Source organism: Clytia hemisphaerica, unplaced genomic scaffold, assembly GCF_902728285.1.
Source record: "Clytia hemisphaerica strain Z4C2 unplaced genomic scaffold, Clytia hemisphaerica genome assembly, whole genome shotgun sequence".
Classification (NCBI taxonomy): domain Eukaryota; kingdom Metazoa; phylum Cnidaria; class Hydrozoa; order Leptothecata; family Clytiidae; genus Clytia; species Clytia hemisphaerica.
In genome coordinates, this window is record NW_027103418.1 from 170,263 (window position 1) to 190,172 (window position 19,910).

A 19,910-nucleotide genomic window follows, 5' to 3' on the forward strand; every position below is an offset into this window, starting at 1 on the left:
TTTTAAAAAAAATCGGTTTTTTAATTATTTGATTCAAGTACCAAAATATTAGAAATCAGTTCTTTACTAATTAATGACTAATATATGACTAACATATAAACTAATATCTCCCATATGATAAATTCAGACACCTAAATTCTAAGTTTTTTTTACCATTGTTTGAGTCCAAAATTTCTCGTCCTGGGGGAGGTACTTAGGTAAGTGAAGGGTACGGGTATGTGTTGCTGTTAAGGGTGCCTTTTTCGGGACCTGAAAGTCCCTGTAAGGGTCGGACAAATTTCTACTTTTAGCTCCTTGAAAGATCAAAATTTGGTCAAATTAGTCCCAATAGGGGTCGTAAAAATCGCAAAAATATTCCTATTTTTCCTTCTTTTTCGTCCTGCTAAGGGTCCGAGGGTCGAAAGTCGGGCGGCACATACCCATCAGCTCGCAGCCCTAGTACCCCTCCCCCCGTGTTCCTCGTAAAGAAACCGTATAACTCGTTTACTTACAAGGAACGCAATTTTATTCGAACTACGGAGAATTTGGTTTATGTACTGAAGGGAAAAGAAAAAAGTGTCGGCTCGTGAGATTTGAATCACATAAGTCAGCTAAAGTATCTACAGAGAATCTTAGACCAAAAATCTTTTAGTATTTATAAAATGATATAGTTAGCCTTCAGGAAGTTAGTGCTATCGATGAGAATAACACTTAGATAGACAGAAAGAGGGTATTTCAAAAGTGACGACATTTTGTCAGGTAATAAAAATCACCAGCAATGTCCCTTTGAACATTCATTCGCCGAAAATATCTATCTATTTTCGTGATTGAATGCGTTCTCTTTGAAATACCCAAACTTTTTCTTCCCGAACGAACCAAAGTTGTGGGCGAATCGTTTATGATCCATCAAAAAGTAGTGAGACGCAGGGGATCTTTATATCAAAGCATTTCATTCATTTCGAATTTATTCACCGAATCTCTCAATGACATTATTAGTTGAGTTTTACCAAGCACATGCATTATTACGGCATCGTAATAAACGGTGCATTTTGGGTGTTTTTTTTCACGGAAAGAGAACGACTACTTGGGATGATAAAAAGGTGAAATTCATCGAAAATTGCTGAAAACAAAGCAGTTTCGATTATGTATCATGATTGAATTCACGGAAAACCTCCATAAACTTCCTCGTTGTCTGTTCCTAAGGCAACAAGGGGTCAAAACAAAAGTAGGCGAAAGCATCGCGGGTAATTATACAAGCATATGTTAAGGATACAAATTATCCTATATTTTAAATTTGCAATTTTTACCACATAATTGGATTTTCTATACTCAGTATAACGGGATTGATTTCAATGAAATTGGTCTGTTGGTTGACCGAGAAAACCTCCGTATAAATTTAATGACATTATTGACTCCACTTTACCATATAAAGTTGAGAAGTTCGTCATTCGTAAAATGTAGTAAAATCAAAATGGCTGTGGTTTGTAAAAACCTCATATTGTAAAAAAGGAGATTCCTATATCAGATGTAGGTGATTCCCTCTACATTATAAACAAAACATGAAGGGGATCCCTGTGCATGTTTTTAAGCTTGACTTATATGGTGTTTGTTGATTATGATAATATTGAAAAACTACAACCGTTTCTTATTACCAATAAGGTCCTTTTGTAAGGACGGAAGGAGCTCAGTGAAAATGGTTGCACGTTTTTTGATTCCTTTTTGTCAAAAACCACAAATCTTCAAGAGTTTTCTGTCTCGGAGATTGTGAAGTCCATAAATGGTACGGCTGAATCTGAATACTGTATGTTATAGTCTAAGACTGAGTCACTTAGAAATAGACTCCAAACTGAAGGAAAATTCGTGAACGGGCTTCCCGTCGAAAGAATTTTATTACCTGTAGAGTTTAGCGGTCTTTTTCTTTCTACTACCATCATTATCGGCTGTAAACTCTGCGCTGAGTTATTCTAAGTCTTTGATAAGATGATAAGAAAAGAGAAAGCGGCGAAATATAGGCAGAAACTGAAATTGACGACTGTCCTATTCTTTTCGGGATTCAAGCAAGGCCTAAACTTTACTCTGTCGAATCACATAGGCTATATAACTTATTCATAGAATAAGAGGCCCCCCAGCGGACCCTCAATTCACGCAATCACTCAATTTTTATTTTCGAAATTCACGCATTCACGCAAATTTTCCTCGAGTTTCACGCAATAACCCGATTTTTCAGAAAATCGGAAAATCTTTCTGGAAAATCGGGGAAACATTGGAAAATCGGGAAAACTGCACATAATCGGTGGAAAAAGGGAAAATCGCCAACCCAATTCACGTATTCACGCACAAAATAGCATAGATTCACGCATTCACACAATTAAAAAGTGGATTTTCACGTTCACGCAAGTTTTTACAATTCACGCATTCACGCAACCGAAAATGCCCGTTCACGCATTCACACAAACCGCTGGGGGGCCATAGAATAATGGAAGATTGAGCGAATAATCTAAAAATGCGAATAGCGAGTTTAATTTTGATTTCATCAAAGAAGTTCATTAGATTGACAAAAGATGGCAAAGGTCACGTCAAGACGATGGAAAACAAGTAATACTTTAATGGACCTACCTATTTATAAAACGAATAATTAGAATTTAATGGAAGTAATGTATAATTTTAAATTTCGATTTATATATCTATTGGAACGGAGAAAGCAATTAAGAAACGCATCGATGTTTAACGGTGAAAGAAAAATCATGAAAATCTGTCGAGTATAAGTTGAAAAAATGAAGGAAAACCGTTTTACGCCGGTTTTCGGCTGTTCCGGCGATTTTTAAGGAGTTCCGGATTCAAAGGATGATTTTTTTGGAAATCAAACGATGCTAAGTTTTGGGCATCATCATAAAGAACATTTTTCTATAAAGAAACAATTAAATAAGTTGAAAAAATGTGACGGAAATGTGAAAAAACGACGATTTCCGGCACATTTCCGGTTCTACAGACCGGAAAAAAAAAATTTTCGGCAAACGGTTTTCGACACCTTTTCGGCATTACTAATGTGCATCTATGTGCAAAAAATCGCAAAAAACTAATGATAAAATCTCGAGAAAATCTCAAAAAACCGCTTTTTTCGGGACATTTCCGGTTCTACCGGCCGGAAAAATTTTTTTTTCGAAAATTGGGCTCTGTCACATTTTGGGCATTGCCATTTTACATCATTGTGCAAAAAATCATGAAAATCTGTCGAGTATAGGTTGAAAAAATGAAGGAAAACCGTTTTACGCCGGTTTTCGGCTGTTCCGGCGATTTTTAAGGAGTTCCGGATTCAAAGGATGATTTTTTTGGAAATCAAACGATGCTAAGTTTTGGGCATCATCATAAAGAACATTTTTCTGTAAAGAAACAATTAAATAAGTTGAAAAAATGTGACGGAAATGTGAAAAAACGACGATTTCCGGCACATTTCCGGTTCTACAGACCGGAAAAAATTTTTCTTCGGCAAACGGTTTTCGACACCTTTTCGGCAGTACTAATGTGCATCTATGAGCAAAACATCGCAAAAAACTAATGATAAAATCTCGAGAAAATCTCGAAAAACCGCTTTTTTCGGGACATTTCCGGTTCTACCGGCCGGAAAAATTTTTTTTTCGAAAATCGGGCTCCGTCACATTCGAGGGTTTATAGTAATGCACCTTTGTGCAAAAAATCAGAAAAATTGAATGAGCCAATCTCGAGAAAAGTTGGTAACTAACGAACGAACGAACGAACGAACGAACTAACTAACTAACTAACGAACACGGGTTAATTTATAGGACCTCCACCCCACCGGGGTAGGTCCAAAAATGTTGATCAATTCTTTACATACGTAAAAAACTACCAAAAATATATATCATTCCTTATTGATCAAGGTTATGTCACAGTGAAGTAAGAAAGTCAAAAGGTCAGGTATCAATTTTTTCTGCTGAAATCAAAACAATCATCATAAGCATAATGTTTCAAGTCAATAGAATAATCTTGTCAACAAGCCATCAGCCAATAAATCGCTATTGTTCTAAATGTATGATCGAAAGGAAAAATGGTTCAAGCTAAGGTCAACATCTGCTAAGCTCAAAGGGCACTTGAAAAGTCAAGTATCTTGCTAAGTCTGCTAAATGGGAGTGGGTTATAACTACAGTTGAAAGTGACCCTATGGTATTGAAGGGCAACAGTCTCTTTCTTTGAGTCCTCTACATGGCCTTGTTACCTATTTCTTTTAGTTGCATGGTATTAAGCAGGAGACATCATATACTATTTGTCCCCATTTGTCCAGCCAACATCTTTGCATTTTGTAGCCAAATGGTTCACCTTTTTTTAAATGTTGTAGCCAATAAATGAAGTGGTTCAAATACTTCAAGATAACAACTGGCAAGAAAGTAACAATACAATAAAGTTAAGGTCGAATGGTGCTATAATTTAAAAAATCTTGCAACACTAACAATAACATGAAGTTGGGAAGACCTTGATATACACGTTTTTTTATAAGAGCAAACTATATAAGAACATAAGGCTTCAATGGCCAAAATGTTAAGAACAACTTAAGAACATTTTAAGGCTTTGCAGACTCTAGTACATCGAATTTCGTAGGGAAATGGACAAAAATACTCAAAAATGACGCAAAATAAGAACATGTTAAGGTGTTAAGAACATTTTTAGGCTTAAAACTCAAAAAGTTAAGAACATCCTAATAAGGCTTCCAAAAATTTGGATGTTCTTATTAAAAAAAACGTGTAAGGCAAGACTAGAAAAATCAAGGTTCAAAGAGACATGCATATCAATAAGCTTTATCTCAAGTGACCTGGCTCGTTTAATAACCTTATTTTTTCAACAAACCAGACAAAACAAACACACAACAAGTCATGTGGCTTTTATGTAATACTTGAGCGGTGCGTAGGTAGTGCAATCCATCATGCAAACAAACCTGTCAACGCGTGGCTAACCACATCAAGTAATGCAATCCCGAATTCCAAGCTGTCAATGTTTGAAATTAGTTACTGTGAGTCCCTGATTTCAATATTATACAAGAATTATTATACAGGTTAAACTCGGCGAAAAGCCGCAACGGGGGTGTTCGCCAACCGTACGGGACCGTACAGGACCCCCTCCTCTAGCGCCGGACTGGGAAGGTCTTACGACTTGAAACTTTCTAGAGACGCCAGGCAAGTTACACAGCTGTATTTCACTTGACTTTCCATATCCAGCGGATATTATAGATTAGGTTTCGTTTTCTTTCTGATCGATTATCATGTAAATTTTTTCAGCAGTTTGCTATTCAGCCTATAAAAGTGTTCCCACCAAGCCCTAAGCCGTCCAATGTGGTCTTTGTATTGAAAATTTTAATCAATCATAAGGAGACTTTTTAATTTTTTTCGTTTTTGGAAATCATATATATTTTACCAATTTTAAAAACTTTTGAAATATTTCCAATAGATCTTCCCCCATTTGTCATCCGCCCAAAAATTCAATCAGCATTCAGGGAATGTTGGGGAGGTTTGCGTATATACCACCATTTTAAATTAGAATGTCTCTTTCGAAAATCCCCATTGGTTGGGTAAGCTTGCTTGAATGCACCAGACCAGCAGTTTAACTCCACCATGGATCGCATACGGCGCCGGTTGCCTACCACCAAGTAAAGCAATCTCTCTTTTTCTCAGCTAGAGCTAGCTATTACCTTCAGGCAAACCTCGAAATAAGTTTGCCTTTAGCCAGAGCTATAAGCCTGTATAGAACATTCTACACCCCTGATAATAGAAACCAGACTAGCTATCACCTAGCTAGGTCAACGAGCTCTTGAAGAGAGGATGGTTTCCATTTACCTTCAGTAGAATAAAAGACAACATCACGATCTATATAAATGACACATTTACCGAAAGTGTATACCGCCTTCCCTTCATGTCTTCGGTTTGGTAGAGGGATGAACAGTAACCCGTTGTCTTCAGCCTAATGAAAGAAGAGAGTGAATTTAGGTATGAAATTTCCAACCTAGTTTATCAAATTGTACGTAGTATCACTTGTCGTTTTTTTTTATCACTAATTAATGCTTAATCACTTGATGATTGCAAATATTAAATTCAAATCTTTTCAATTCAATTTTTGAGACGTTTTGACTATATCTTGAGTCACTTTTCGTTAGGAAGACAATAAAATCCTCAATAACAAAAAAGAATCTTGAAAAAAAATTGGTTATCACATAACACAGGAAAAAATTTCTGATTCCCTAGGCTATGGAAATGTTTTTTTTTCCAAACTGGAAATTGGATTTTTCTCTAACCATTCCCTAGCTAGGGAAGGTGCAACCTCTCCGCTATGAAAGCGAATATTACCGAACCTACGACTACCTAGGGATATTTAATTTTCCTATTAGTGAAAAGTGATTTTCTCTAGCAGACCCCCACAGATCAGAAAAATTGCTAAATGTGCATTGATTCGATAGCTCTCGTTCGTTCTGGCGTGTACTTGCACTACTTTGAGAATGCTGGCACTTTTGTCACAACAGTGGAACTGCGCTAGAGAACCAACTGCATGACCTCAAATCCGTCTCTCCGATCCTCTGAGCCCTTGCGACGCAAGTCTATTGCGTAATCTTAAGTTCGGCAAATGGCATCCCCACTCCGAGAAATTTCATCTCCCTTATTCGGGGAATCACATTTTCCCGATCCGGAAAATGAGAAAAGAGTGAAGCAAGCAAAGTAATGAATTTAGATCACATATGCAAATAGTACATGGTATTTATTTTTCCTAGCTGAGAGTAATCATGGAAAAAGCTTGTGATTTCTCTTTTCCTGACCCATCATAATTGATTTCGAAAAACTTGGGATTTTAAATTTCCCTATGCAATATTCCGAATGTGTAACTAGAAAGTCAAAGATATTAGTTTTCTACATCTGGAAATCCGTTATCGCTAATGCTTTGTAATGTACTTTCAGAACGGGAAAATAGGTCTCCTTACTTTCCCAAACTTAGAAACCCAAACTAGTTTGGTCGAATAATAAATACACATCAGAAAATATACAATCCCTAGGCTAGGGAATCAACATTTTTTTACGAAGGTTATTTTAGTACATATATATTGAAAAATTACTTAATATTTTTGTTATTTTGCTCTAGATTGTGACTCGCATTTATTGCTCAAATACTTAGTACAATGAATTTTGAATTTCCGGAGAATTGGGTCAGGGAATGACTTACAGCTTTCTCAACGAGATCTTTGAACCTTGAAGGCATTCCACCGCTACCCTGTGATGAAGCTTGTATCTAAAAAACATAAAAACATGATTGTTTATTTACTTCTTCAAAATTTGGTTCGCAAGGAACAGGTCTTTGTTAGATTTATTGGAAACAAAATGCATCTTTTCATGGAAATCTTACCGGGTGTCCCAGAAAAAAGTTCCGCTCTTTGAAGTGAATTTTCTCCAGTTCTATGAATTTCTAAACAATCAATCCTTTTGCATTGGAAAGAGGAAGGATAAAATTAAATTTTGAGGGGTCATTTATCAAATTTAGTCAACTGGATCAAAAGTTAAGCCAAAATGAATAAAAATTCTTTTTTTTGTAGTTGCTCAAAAACGTTGAAAATCGACCTATCAAATTGTTATAGAAGCATAATTGCATGGAGCATGATTTTCATTGTTGAAGCAATAAAAACCTAATGGAAGTATCTTTTTATGAAAAACGAAGTAAGATTTTAAGTGAAACAAAAAAATTTATCTGAAAAACTGAAAAATTTGCTAATTCCAACCGATATTTGACTTCAATAGCTACACTGATGAAATCAGCGCTACTTTTGACTTTAGGGGTCCTTTTAAGCCAAAACTTGAAGCTGAATTCCATAGAAAATAATTTGAAATGACCCAAATGAAAATTTTTAGTCCTTTAGAGAATTATTTCAAGCATTTTTTGTTTTCATGTCCACTTTAAACTCTTTATTCCTGCAAAAAAGTAATAATTAGGTTATAAAATTTGATAGGTCGATTTTCAACGTTTTTGAGCCTTTTCATAATGTGAAATTTTTATTCATTTCAGCATAATTTAAATCTAGTTGACCAAATTTGATAAATGACCCCTCAAAATTTAAGTATATATTTCCTCTTTTCAATGCAAAAGAATTGATCTTTTAAAAATTCATAGAACTCGAGAAAATTCACTACAAAGAGCAGAACTTTTTTCTGGGACACTCGGTATATATTGCCTGAAACCTCAGTGACTAAAAGCTTGGGGACACGAGAAGTTTTTTTCGCGTTGGTGCAATGCTTGCTGTCGCCAAGCCTTAACACATAATAAACTTCGATAATTGAAAAATTTAAGAAACAAACCAGGATTGATTGAATACATAAAGAATAAGGAAGATTATATACCTTTTCTTTAAGAGCAGCAGCTTCTGCTTCTCTCCTGTTAAATGAATCAAAAAGTGAGGATAAATAAATAACCAAAATAATGCATTGAAAGAAATTTTGGCCGAAAAAGTTTTTCAGAGGGAATTCGATATGGCGGTTAACTTGAAAAAATTAAATTTTGCGGGAATTTAATTTGACGGATGACGGAAAAAAATAAATTTGGCGGGAACTTAATTTAGCGGATTTTGACCAAATCCGCCAAATTTTCTTTCCGCCAAAATATCTTCCTTTAATGTAAAACTATTAGACTGGGAATCCAGTCGTTTATAACGTTTTTGTTGAAAGCGGGAAATTTTTATGTCGGGATATGGTTAAAATAAATATTGATGCTCCTGTCAAGTTTTCTACTTCCTATTTTTTACTGAGTTAAGTCGTCTAGCATGCTAGACTATAAAACTATCAACAAATGCGACTGCGTAATGGTATTTAACGACATCTTAACCGGTAGACACAAGATTAAAACAGATTTGCAGAAATAAACTTCCAAAGCAAAGGAAAACGTTATGCTATGGATATATGTTTACCTTCTTTCGGTACTGGTCAAGTAAGCGACATTTTCACGTGCTCCAGGTTGCACCGTTCCTGTGACTGCTTGATTCATCAGCTGTAATGCTCTATTGAAGTGTTCTGAAAAGTGGTAAAACGAAATGAAAAGGTGACTGGTAGGATTTTTTTCCAGAACGAAATGCAATTAGGCATCCTTAATTGGATTTATCGATGATTTATTTGGAAAAGTCTTATCTCGATTCAGTAGAAAAGCTTCATTCCGTTTTGTAACAATATAAACCGCAAATTAAGACAGGCACGACACATCTTGATTTGACCGAGCGGTAATGACAAGTACAAAAGAACAAACAAAGGAACCAAATGGCATGATCATTCATTGCTAGCCATTTTCATCCATTAATTCAACCAAAATTTAATGTCCATTAGGTATTGACGCTAGCTAGTAAAGTGCAGTGACATTGACTTTCTTATATTTCAGTTAGGGGTGGAAAAACTTCAAATGTACCTTTTATGGTTGGGTGGCTCATGAAATCTTCTGAAAACATTGTTTTCCAACCAAGATACCTGAAAGGAAAATAATCTCTGTAAAGAAGAAAACTATACAGACTTTGATTGGAAATGCTCGAAATGAAATGTATGATATTCCTTGAAATGGGCTTTTCCAGAAATAGTCCGTGCCCCCTCCCCCTGTTGAGGATATCGGATATCCAGAGGGTTAAAGATTTACAAGGGAGCGGATATCCAGGGGGTAAAGTGTCTTTTCAAGTAAAAATACGATATCCAGGGGTAAGCATCTTTATAAGAGAGGATACCCAGGTCTTTACTAATAAAGTCGGATATCTACTTCGAAAAATCAATATCATTAACAATGGGGGGTAAAAATTCTTTCTGGAAAAGCCCAATGTCGGAAGAGAATCTATATTTACCATTTGGTGACTTCATCATAATTAGGAGTGTTGGTCAACCATTGTCGAAGAACTTGCAGCCATTTTGGAAAGAAATGTTTCTCTAACAAACTGACCATATGGTGAAAACTGATTACGCCAATCCATGCCATCAACCAATTGAACGGCTCTATGGGAAGAAATGATGTAATCCAACGATCAATGTTTTCCGAATACAGCATGTAGAAGGTGGAAAGATTTGTGCCAGCTGTTTTTTTTTTTATTTTGTTCTAGCTTGTGACATTACCTTCGCTGACTACGCCTGATATTAATGATGCTGTATTTCGCAAGGCTACATTGAGCCCTTTCAAAGGTTTTATTTCTACATAAGTGTTCCCGTTTCATATCAGACACATATTTCATATCAGGACAGTGTCCGCCTATTGTTATATTATGTGATATAAGCAAGAATATGTTTTTATTTTCTCTTCCTTACTTTTTTACAATTTTTTCACTTGAAATCAAAAAATCAAAAAAATTTCCTAAAATCGTGAATTTTCCGACCTTTTAGAGAGCCTAATTTAAAATATTCTGATTTTTCCGACCCTAAAAGAGACTTTGAAGGGTGAAAAAACCGACCCTTATCATCCGCACATACCAGCACATATTTTTGCCTAAGTACCCCCCCCCCGGGATTTGTACCTGCGATTGACAATTAAAAGCGAGGATGAACTAACACAAAATATGAGACCATTTTGCAGATCATTCTCGAAGTAATTGTGACAACTTACGAAGGTCCTGTTGATGAGGATTGATTTGAAACTCAATGACACACTGTTCCAATTTCGGGTATATGGTCCGTAATAAAAAGGCTTCCATTGTTCCTTTTGAGAACACCTTAATCCAAGGCTCCAAAATGACTTTGGCTGATGGATCTGAGGGATGCCAGTTCAGTAAAGCAGCTCCGAATTTCTGTCGTATTTGTGGATAGAAACCTTCCAAACGATTTGCTGGAGAATAAAAAAGAAGGTCAAGATATTGGAGAGAAGGGTTGAAATGTCAGGAAACCGAATCAACAAATTCTAAATAAAGTAAAGCTTCGCTTCACCAATATCCACAATCAATGATTCAATCATGCATATATTCACTATTCCTAGCCATTGGTGGGCTGTTCCATAAAATTTCCATATAGGCGGGGGCGAACCATAGATTTATAAATGGCGTGCTTTAAGCTCTTCTAAGCAAAAAAAAGTGAATATCGCAAAAAATATTGCTGCTATTGTTTTCGAAAACCCGCGAAGCCTCTAATTGGTCAAGCGCTGAAATTCTATTGTAATGTCACGTGACTTAGGTAGGATTTCCTACCTAACCTCGGCACACTGTTCAGCGAAAGCACGATATCTAGCTATTCGAGCATTATAAATCTATGGGGCGAACCTTTTCAAGGCAAAGAAACATTCTTATAAATGTCTATGTGAAACATCACCTGGAAAATGTCAAAATTTGCAAAAAACCCTTGGAAAAGATTTTTTTCATACCTTAAAAGTAAGGGTGGACGAACTAACTAAAACCAGTCTTTTACCCCCTGGAAATTTTAAAATAACGTTTTACCACCTGGAAAATGAAAAGAAATACTCCTTTATACCCCTGGAAATTCTTATCCGATTACACCCTGGAAATGTTCATCAACCCCCCTGTTTGGATATAACATAGAATGACCCATTTCCTCTGTTCAAATTAATCTTGTTCGTTGTCGTTAATGAATGAATCTGAGTAGAAGTGCCGCTGGTAAAAAAGACGGTGTAATCTAAACTTCAGAGCATTGATACTAGAAAAAAACTGCAGCAAAGAAAAACACTTCACTCACCCATGATAGGAAGCCAAGGATGTAGCCAGGAATGGACTGGTGTAGGGTCTGTCAACGGATTCCATGCATCTACTGCTGCCTATAGATATAAGTGTAGAAGCTTGATCCAGGCTAAAAGCCCATCGTCAATCACAAGTCTTATGGATATACAGTCGACTCTCGCTACTTCGAACTCCTATTATTCGAATCTTTCTATAATTCCAATTACTTATCATCCCCCTTCATGGAAAAATCTCAGTAAAACACTTTCCATAATTCGAATCACTCTATAATTCGAACAAATCAAATTAATCCTTCCAGTTCGGATTAGTGAGACAACTACTAGAATTTTTTTTACTTTTAGAGTACTGTTAACTTTTCTACCTTTTTTTTTTAAAACAAGATAATTAAGGACAAAGTCGTTTTTTTCTTAATTCTCTAAATAGTTTTTTGTTGCATTCGATTCTATATGAACTGCTATGTTAGACATCCCACGATTTTGTAAGAAATGTTTCATCTTCTTAAGTTGCTCATATCTTCTTCAGCAAGAAAGTGCTCAACCCGGAGATATATTGAAGTCGAGATTAGAATTATTCGATACTCAAAGTTCGAATTTTTGACTGAAGATAACATGATCGTAAGATGTTTAAACTTTGAGTATCAAATAATTCTAATCTTGACTTCAATTAATTTTGTAAGAAATGTTTTAAAATATATCAGACTTTTACCTGCAGTTTCGGCAATATCAATTGGTCCAGTATATTTGAATTGATCCAATCAGGTAATAGTTGGGTCCAGGCCTCCATCACTGGTATTAATGCATCAGAAGTCTTCGGCAACCATAAGCTGAACGATTAAAATAGTTCAAATTTTGACGGGATATCGATATGGGGAAAATTAGGAAAATACCTTTCAAAAGTTTCGAAAATATCAAATTTATTGTTTTGGCTATTTTGAGAGGAACTCTTTTTTTTAATTCCTAAAACGTTTTTAGAAAGTTTTTAAGATTTGCAAAAGAAACCTTGGAAAATTCTTTTTATACCTTAGAAGTGAGGGTGGACGAACTAAAATCGGTCTTTAACCCCTGGAAATTTTAGAATAACCTTTATACCCCTGGAAATTCTTATCTGATAACCCCCCTGGAAATGTTTGTTTACCCCCTGTATGGATATGAAATGGAAAATTTTCCTGCAAAATACACAACCAGGTATACATACTCTTGGTAAAGAGGGTAGAAACATTCTTACTTAACAGCAGTTCGTATGTGTGGCATCCAGACTTCCCAAAGTAAGCGTTCGTAAGGTTCCATACTAAAAAAAAATTAATGAAGCATATGAAAAAATCAAAATCAAATTGATGCATTTGAGTAATTATCAAGTCAATCGTCGACCGTGTCGGTGGCTTTTATTCCTATGGCCTAATCGCCTTATTGGCGATTGTTAACCGGTTACTTTTTCAAAGCGGGCTACACGGCTTTTTTCGCAATGCAATTGGTTCTTTCTGCATGACGACGGGCTTACACTGTCCAGAGTTGCCCGTCGTTAGGAAAATTCATTGTGACGTCACTTTTTCAAAGGAAAATGAACAATGCGTTGACATCGTTTCTCTCATTTTTTATTTCTGACGTCAGAAATTATAACAATTTTGATCTATTTTCGCTTGTTTTTTGTTTTTTTGCTTTTTTTCGCCATTTTTCCTGGATAAAGCGCTAAAAATCAATCGAAGCTGAAGGAAACGGTTAACAAATACAATAATGACCGGTTTTTTTTCGGGCTTTTCTGAAAATATTGCCCTCGGTCAACGCAAGAACCTCGCAAGCTCGGTCGTTACTTGACCTCGGGCAATATTTCTCAGTATAGCCCTCACTAACCAGTCATTATTGTATTATATTAATGACTAATGACAATGGGCAGATAAGGATAGATGTAAAATAGAGGGCCAGCGTAAAAGGTGCCAGTTTTACGTATTGTGTCACAAAATCTTTTTACTTTGTATTACAAAACCCCCAAAAAGTAAGGGACTTTTAAACAATTTTTCGATACTCTATAAACCTCTGCTTGAATTACCAGAACCCAAGGCGAGACCAATTTAATTTGTTGTTCTACGGGCAGATCGTTAGAAAAAATAAGAAGAAATTTTTTATTTATCAGGGTCGGCTAGGTATCGAAAATATTTTCCAAAAATTATCTGGATCAAAAGTTCACTTTTTGGTCAGCCGAAGCTGAGCATTCAAATAGGTAAAATTTTCCACCATAAGACGGCAAAAAAAAAATCCGATTTTCCGATCTCACTTTGATTTCTAAACTTTCTTCCGATCGGGTTAACTTTTTGGGTACTTTTAGCGTGCGTTGTTTTTACAGATCATAATGTAGTGTTTCAAGATGGCGGCTCAATTAGATGTGATAAGTCAGTACAGTGTTGTACCAAAGTATTTCCAGTGTAAATCTGTTGCAAGCTTCAATTTCTGTCATTTATTTTTTTAACTCGGCAAATCAAACACAGGATTTTCATCAAGGGGATTCTTTTTCTGCATCTTTTGAAGGTTTAAATGTTAAAGCCGTTTGCTCAAGTTTTTGTTTATGTTGAATTTTCTGATACTTTTTATTGCTGCTTTTTAATTAGTTTTTGCAATAAAAACATATTTTTCTTGTTTGCCTCTAGGGGGATTGATGGTGTTATAATGTTATTGGAATTTGATAAAGTTTACAAAATTACAGCTACTGTATAAATTTGATAAAGACCGGATGCAATCGTGCTTTTTTGGACTTGGACGTGTTTGTGATAAGGCGAATCGCAAAAAATTGTTTGGTTCCCGTCATTTCTACTTTAAAAAGTGGGAGTCGTTCGGTCGGTCGGTCGGTCGAAAATATTTTTCTGTTAAGAAGCAGCTACATCTTGTTGAAAGGGAATCCGTGTGGACTGATCCGAATTTTAAAATTGAGAAACCGTGGATAAACTGGTGTTTTCGGTTTACTCTCCATTAGCATGCGGCTCTCTACTTCGATTTGAAAACTTGTATATAAACACAGAGCGTGCAGAGGTCGACAGTGGAAATCCAGCAAAGCAGCGGAAAAGCTTTCCGACTACTCTCCAACTCTACCTGCTGACCGTAAATCAGGGTCGGTCAGATGACGGGAACCAAATGAAATGATGACATCACATCTCCTATTATTGGACTTGCAAAATTATGACAAATGGTCTTTGGAATTTGATCAATTATATTAATATTAATATATACAGTTCTTGTTGAAATTGATCAAACTATTTTTCACGCAGTTCCGGACGCAGATTGTGCTTTTCTAGCCTTTTCTAACCTTGGCGCACGTTTTGACTGAATGATGGAATGGAATAGACCTTTTTTCAAAGAGGCCACCCTGTTGAATAATTATGTAGTCCAGCAGAAAAACAATGATAAAACCATGCATAATTATTACAATATGCGTGATACAGTAATTATGCATGGCTCTATCATTGTTTTTATGGCTGGACTACATAATTATTCAACAGGACGTCCTCTTTAAAAAAAGGTCTATGAATGGCGATAACAGTTTATACATGTCATACATATCTCTTATCAGACTTGCAGAAAGCGGACTGCAGAAAGTTATGAAAAATGGATTCTAGAATTTAATGAATTATACCGTCAAGTTACACAACATGCACACTCTCGTCACAACTTGCACAGTCATAACAAACAGATCCATCTGGTCTTCATTTAACATTGTTTTAAAGTTTCAAAAACACTGCCAGTGCTTGGCACAGAAGAGAGGACTCCCAGTTGAAATTAATTGCTACTCCGCTGCACTGTTGAATTTATTTATTATGGTCGTGTGTTTATTCCGCCAAGGCGGTAAAGCGATCGCCCAAATTCATAGACCAATCAAAAGGGAGTTTAAAGCAAAATGGGGGAAAAATGAGCTTCCCTGCATAGTTAGGAATTTTAAGTTTTGCTTTCGATTATCATTTGCGACCAGCAAAGTCTTCAAGATGGTAGTGTGCATGCTGTGTAACTTGACGGTACTAAACTACAAAATTTATTTACGAAGACTACTGGATGTAAATTATGTTTTTCTGACCTTGCCAAATTATGGCTTTGACTGAATAGCAGTCAGTTTTTACGTACCTCATTGGCCTTGCAGACAACTGACAAATGGTTTCTGTAATTTGACCAAGTCTACCAAAATACAGTTCCTGTTGAAATGTTATAAATATGAACTACGTTTTGCAAAGATTTTGATGCAAATTGTGTTTTTCTGGAGTTTGCGCTTTGTGACTTAAAGTTTGTAGCTTGTTAGTTTAAAGTGTTATTGGAGTTTTATCAAGTAAAACAAAAAGTACAGTTTCTATATATTTGATGGATATCTTTATTTTGGTTCTGACGTTTTGGCAATGTTCTAATTTATTTCTAGATAACACTTTGGTCAGATATGGATATTGTCTACATCCAACAGAAAAATTGTATCATAATTGACTGGAATGAAATTAACAAAAAGTTTAATTACACTATGTTTCTCTTTTATTTTATAGTAATGAACTATAGCTTAATTGTTTGATGTCGTAGAAACAGTGCTACAATGCTAAAGAGAAGTATACTTTGATCTTCTTGTGTGGGGGGGGGGGGGGGGTTGGAGGAGCTCTCAGGCTTGTTTTAAATAATTTTAAATCAAGTTATCAAATGTTTCACATTTTGTACATTACACGCTTTTTTTTTTATAAGAATAGTGTACTTTGGTTGAGGGTAAGCATTATTCTTATTTTTCTATTGTTCTAAACAATAGGCCTATTGTTTTAAACCCGAAATCTCACCCTGATATTCTTATAGAAGTTATTCTTATAAAAGAAAAAGCGTGTATTCAACATTTTTAGTCTTCAGTACATCTCTTACATCTGTTAACCCACTTATTAAAGCTATCTAGCTAAGCTGTATTGGCTGACCTTCCAGCCTCGGCTGGTTTATTTTATCTTCGATGAAGATCATAATAAAATTTTAGTGTATGGAATGCTTGATTTTCTAAATTTTTCAATTTCTTGAATTAATTTTCAGCTTTATTCAAATTTGATTCTTACAAATAACTAGTGTGTAAAGTACAATGCAATTTTAGCAAAAATAGGGTCGGTCGGGCCCGTAACCCGAACAACAAATTGGTCTAGCCTAAGTAAAAATTTTGCATCTTTTAGCGCTATTCGCTGCCTTAATGAGTGTCAAAAGTGAGCAGTGGTGTAATAAGAGTTAGCCTACACAGTTAACTCTTTCTAATTCGTTCTTCAAGGGACGAAAAGTTTTATTCGAACGAGAGAAAGATTCGAATTACTGAGAGTAATTTAAACTTGTCAGCTGAGAGGACCAATCCATCAGTTCGAATTTACAGATATTCGAACAATAGAGATTCGAACAATAGAGATTCGAACTAGAGTGTTGACTGTACTTAATTCTTCTTCGACGTATTAATACAGATCTTTTTTAAATATTCTAAGTCTCTCTTGGTAAATTGTGGCACAAGCTTATTACGGGTCGACGTGTAGAGCTAACAAAATGGAGCTGAAAGACTTATCAGTATTGTTGACCTGCCCTAGCCTTTGTCCATTTTCCCGGACTTTCTTAATTCTGTTTTTGACATTTCAGCGTTTGACGTTTTCCATATATTGTTTTTTGCATTAGAATAGCTAGATGAAACAGTAAAAAGTAAATGTTTTCGTGAAATGGGATCTTTCCTAATTTTGGTCTGGGTGATAAAATGGCGGAAATATATATCATTTAGACTAGACTTGATTATTAGTATGATTTATCTGGAATTTCAAAAACGACTGATATAAAACAAATACCCTTCAAATTGGACAAGAAAGTGGGTAAGAAAGTGAAATTAGTTTTCCCGACATTTCTTGTGGTCAACCCTTCCCTTCGATATCTTCTTTTGGATGCATGCATTTGACCGTTCTTTTGATATCTCATTCAGTGCCGTATCTAGTTTTTTTTGTCACCCTACGTTTTTTTGTCACCCTAGTAAAAATTTTGCATCTTTTAGCGCTATTCGCTGCCTTAATGAGTGTCAAAACAAAAGTGAGCAGTGGCGTAATAAGGGTTAGCCTACACAGTTAACTCTTTCTAATTCGATCTTCAAGGGACGAAAAGTTTTATTCGAACGAGAGAAAGATTCGAATTACTGAGATTAATGTAAACTTGTCAGCTGAGAGGGCCAATCCATCAGTTCGAATTTACAGATATTCGAACAATAGAGATTCGAACAATAGAGATTCGAACTAGAGTGTTGACTGTACTTAATTCTTCTTCGACGTATTAATACAGATCTTTTTTAAATATTCTAAGTCTCTCTTGGTAAATTGTGGCACAAGCTTATTACGGGTCGACGTGTAGAGCTAACGAAATGGAGCTGAAAGACTTATCAGTATTGTTGACCTGCCCTAGCCTTTGTCCATTTTCTCGGACTTTCTTAATTCTTTTTTTGACATTTCAGCGTTTGATGTTTTCCATATATTGTTTTTTTGCATTAGAATAGCTAGATGAAACAGTAAAAAGTAAATGTTTTCGTGAAATGGGGTCTTTCCTAATTTTGGTCTCGGTGATAAAATGGCGGAAATATATATCATTTAGACTAGACTTGATTATTAGTATGATTTATCTGGAATTTCAAAAACGACTGATATAAAACAAATACCCTTCAAATTGGACAAGAAAGTAGGTAAGAAAGTGAAATTAGTTTTCTCGACATTTCTTGTGGTCAACCCTTCCCTTCGATATCTTCTTTTGGATGCATGCATTTGACCGTTCTTTTGATATCTTATTCAGTGCCGTATCTAGTTTTTTTTTGTCACCATACGTTTCCCTATCCACGTAAGAAAATCACGGGTGTTTCCTAGGTGTGCCTTTAGGAAATGCATATTCAAAATTGGTTATATGAATTCATTAGAGTATTTAATTTTAAGCAGACTTTCCTTCAGCAAAAAGTTTGAAGTTAATATTGGTCAATTGAAAGTGATAGAATTTTTTTCGTAAAGAAGTTCTAATTGACAAGACCTTTTTGAGTGATTTTTATATTTTTCTTTTGTGATTGGTTAGTGAATGGAAGATAACTAGAGGCGGTAATCAAGAACTTCTGAAGAACATGGGGGGTAAATGAAAGAGAAGTGAATTTATATAAAAACCACAAACTTATGGACTGGAGTTTTTCGGACTGAGAAAAGAGGACGAGAGAAAATTGTAAGGATATAGGGAGAAAATAACACTTTATTTTCAGTTAATTATGATATCTTTCATGAAAGAAATCGAAGGAAAATAAAAAGGAAAAGAAATGGTTTGACAACGGCAAAACAAAACTGCGTGGATAAAAAAATAGCTAGGAAGAAAGAGAAACTGAAAAAAAATTTGACCTGCTGCTCAGAATTTCGTAATATTGCTTTCTTAAGATCTTGGTTTAAGAAGAGAGGAACTCCATTCAAAGGAATTGACTTTTTAAAGATAAGAATTAAGAGAATAATGTATCGAGATATAAAGCGAATGAACCTTAAAGAAGCTGCTTCTAAATGGTTGTAGCTACTGACACTCTCTAACTCGATTTTCGATTTTCATTCAAATAAGTTATCGTATGGTAGAACGTCGAATTTGGGAGGATCAACATAGGTGTTACGTTTGATCCAAACTTTATGTCCAGATGCTACACACACACAACAAGGAACATTTAAAGATGTATGAAGCATCGAGTTTAAAGCCCGAAGGGCTAGAGTAGAATCTCTGACCTTTCTCAGGCAAGAAAAAGTGAAGCCCCTTATTACTTAGTGTCGTTTCCCATCCAGGAGTCTCGAGTCTAGCCCTTCGGGCTTGGAAGTCAATGGTGTGAAGCATCACCGCTATCAAAATTAAATATAATTCTGTTCCACAAAGTAAAGGCCTGATGAAAGTTTCAATTTTCTTTTCAGCTCACAAAAAGAAAGAAGACAATATCATGACAAGAGCACATGAAGAAGAGCACCATCATTACAACACAACAAAATGTCCTGGTCTCGATCCAGTAGTGGACACACTTACCAACTACCAACATTATTCACTGATCGCTTTCGAAATTGCAATCACAACTTTGATTCTTTTGGCAAACACCGTGGTCATTTTGACCATCATAAAAACAAAACAATACAAAGAGAGGACCATGAATTTGATCATGATGTTGTGCGTTATTGATATGTTGGTAGCAATCATATCACAGCCCTGTAAACTACAGTATTTCTACCATGAACGTGATTCGGAGCACGATTGCTCCTTCTACA

The 19,910-nt window shown here is 35.6% G+C and overlaps 1 protein-coding gene across 1 annotated transcript in view; it reads right to left on the reverse strand.

The window, feature by feature from the left end:
• Window positions 1–5,373: 5,373 nt before the first annotated feature.
• Window positions 5,374–19,910, reverse strand: part of LOC136797760 (tuftelin-interacting protein 11-like) — a 28,741-nt gene continuing 14,204 nt past the window's right edge. Inside the window, exons 14-23 of the mRNA XM_067054351.1 lie at window positions 12,881–12,943; window positions 12,362–12,479; window positions 11,655–11,733; window positions 10,579–10,797; window positions 9,830–9,977; window positions 9,409–9,467; window positions 8,921–9,023; window positions 8,358–8,391; window positions 7,192–7,257; window positions 5,374–5,943 (exon numbers count right to left, since the gene is read on the reverse strand). Of these exons, the coding sequence (XP_066910452.1) occupies window positions 5,770–5,943; window positions 7,192–7,257; window positions 8,358–8,391; window positions 8,921–9,023; window positions 9,409–9,467; window positions 9,830–9,977; window positions 10,579–10,797; window positions 11,655–11,733; window positions 12,362–12,479; window positions 12,881–12,943 (1,063 nt within the window). The 3' untranslated portion in view covers window positions 5,374–5,769. The remainder of the gene's footprint in view (window positions 5,944–7,191; window positions 7,258–8,357; window positions 8,392–8,920; window positions 9,024–9,408; window positions 9,468–9,829; window positions 9,978–10,578; window positions 10,798–11,654; window positions 11,734–12,361; window positions 12,480–12,880; window positions 12,944–19,910) is intronic.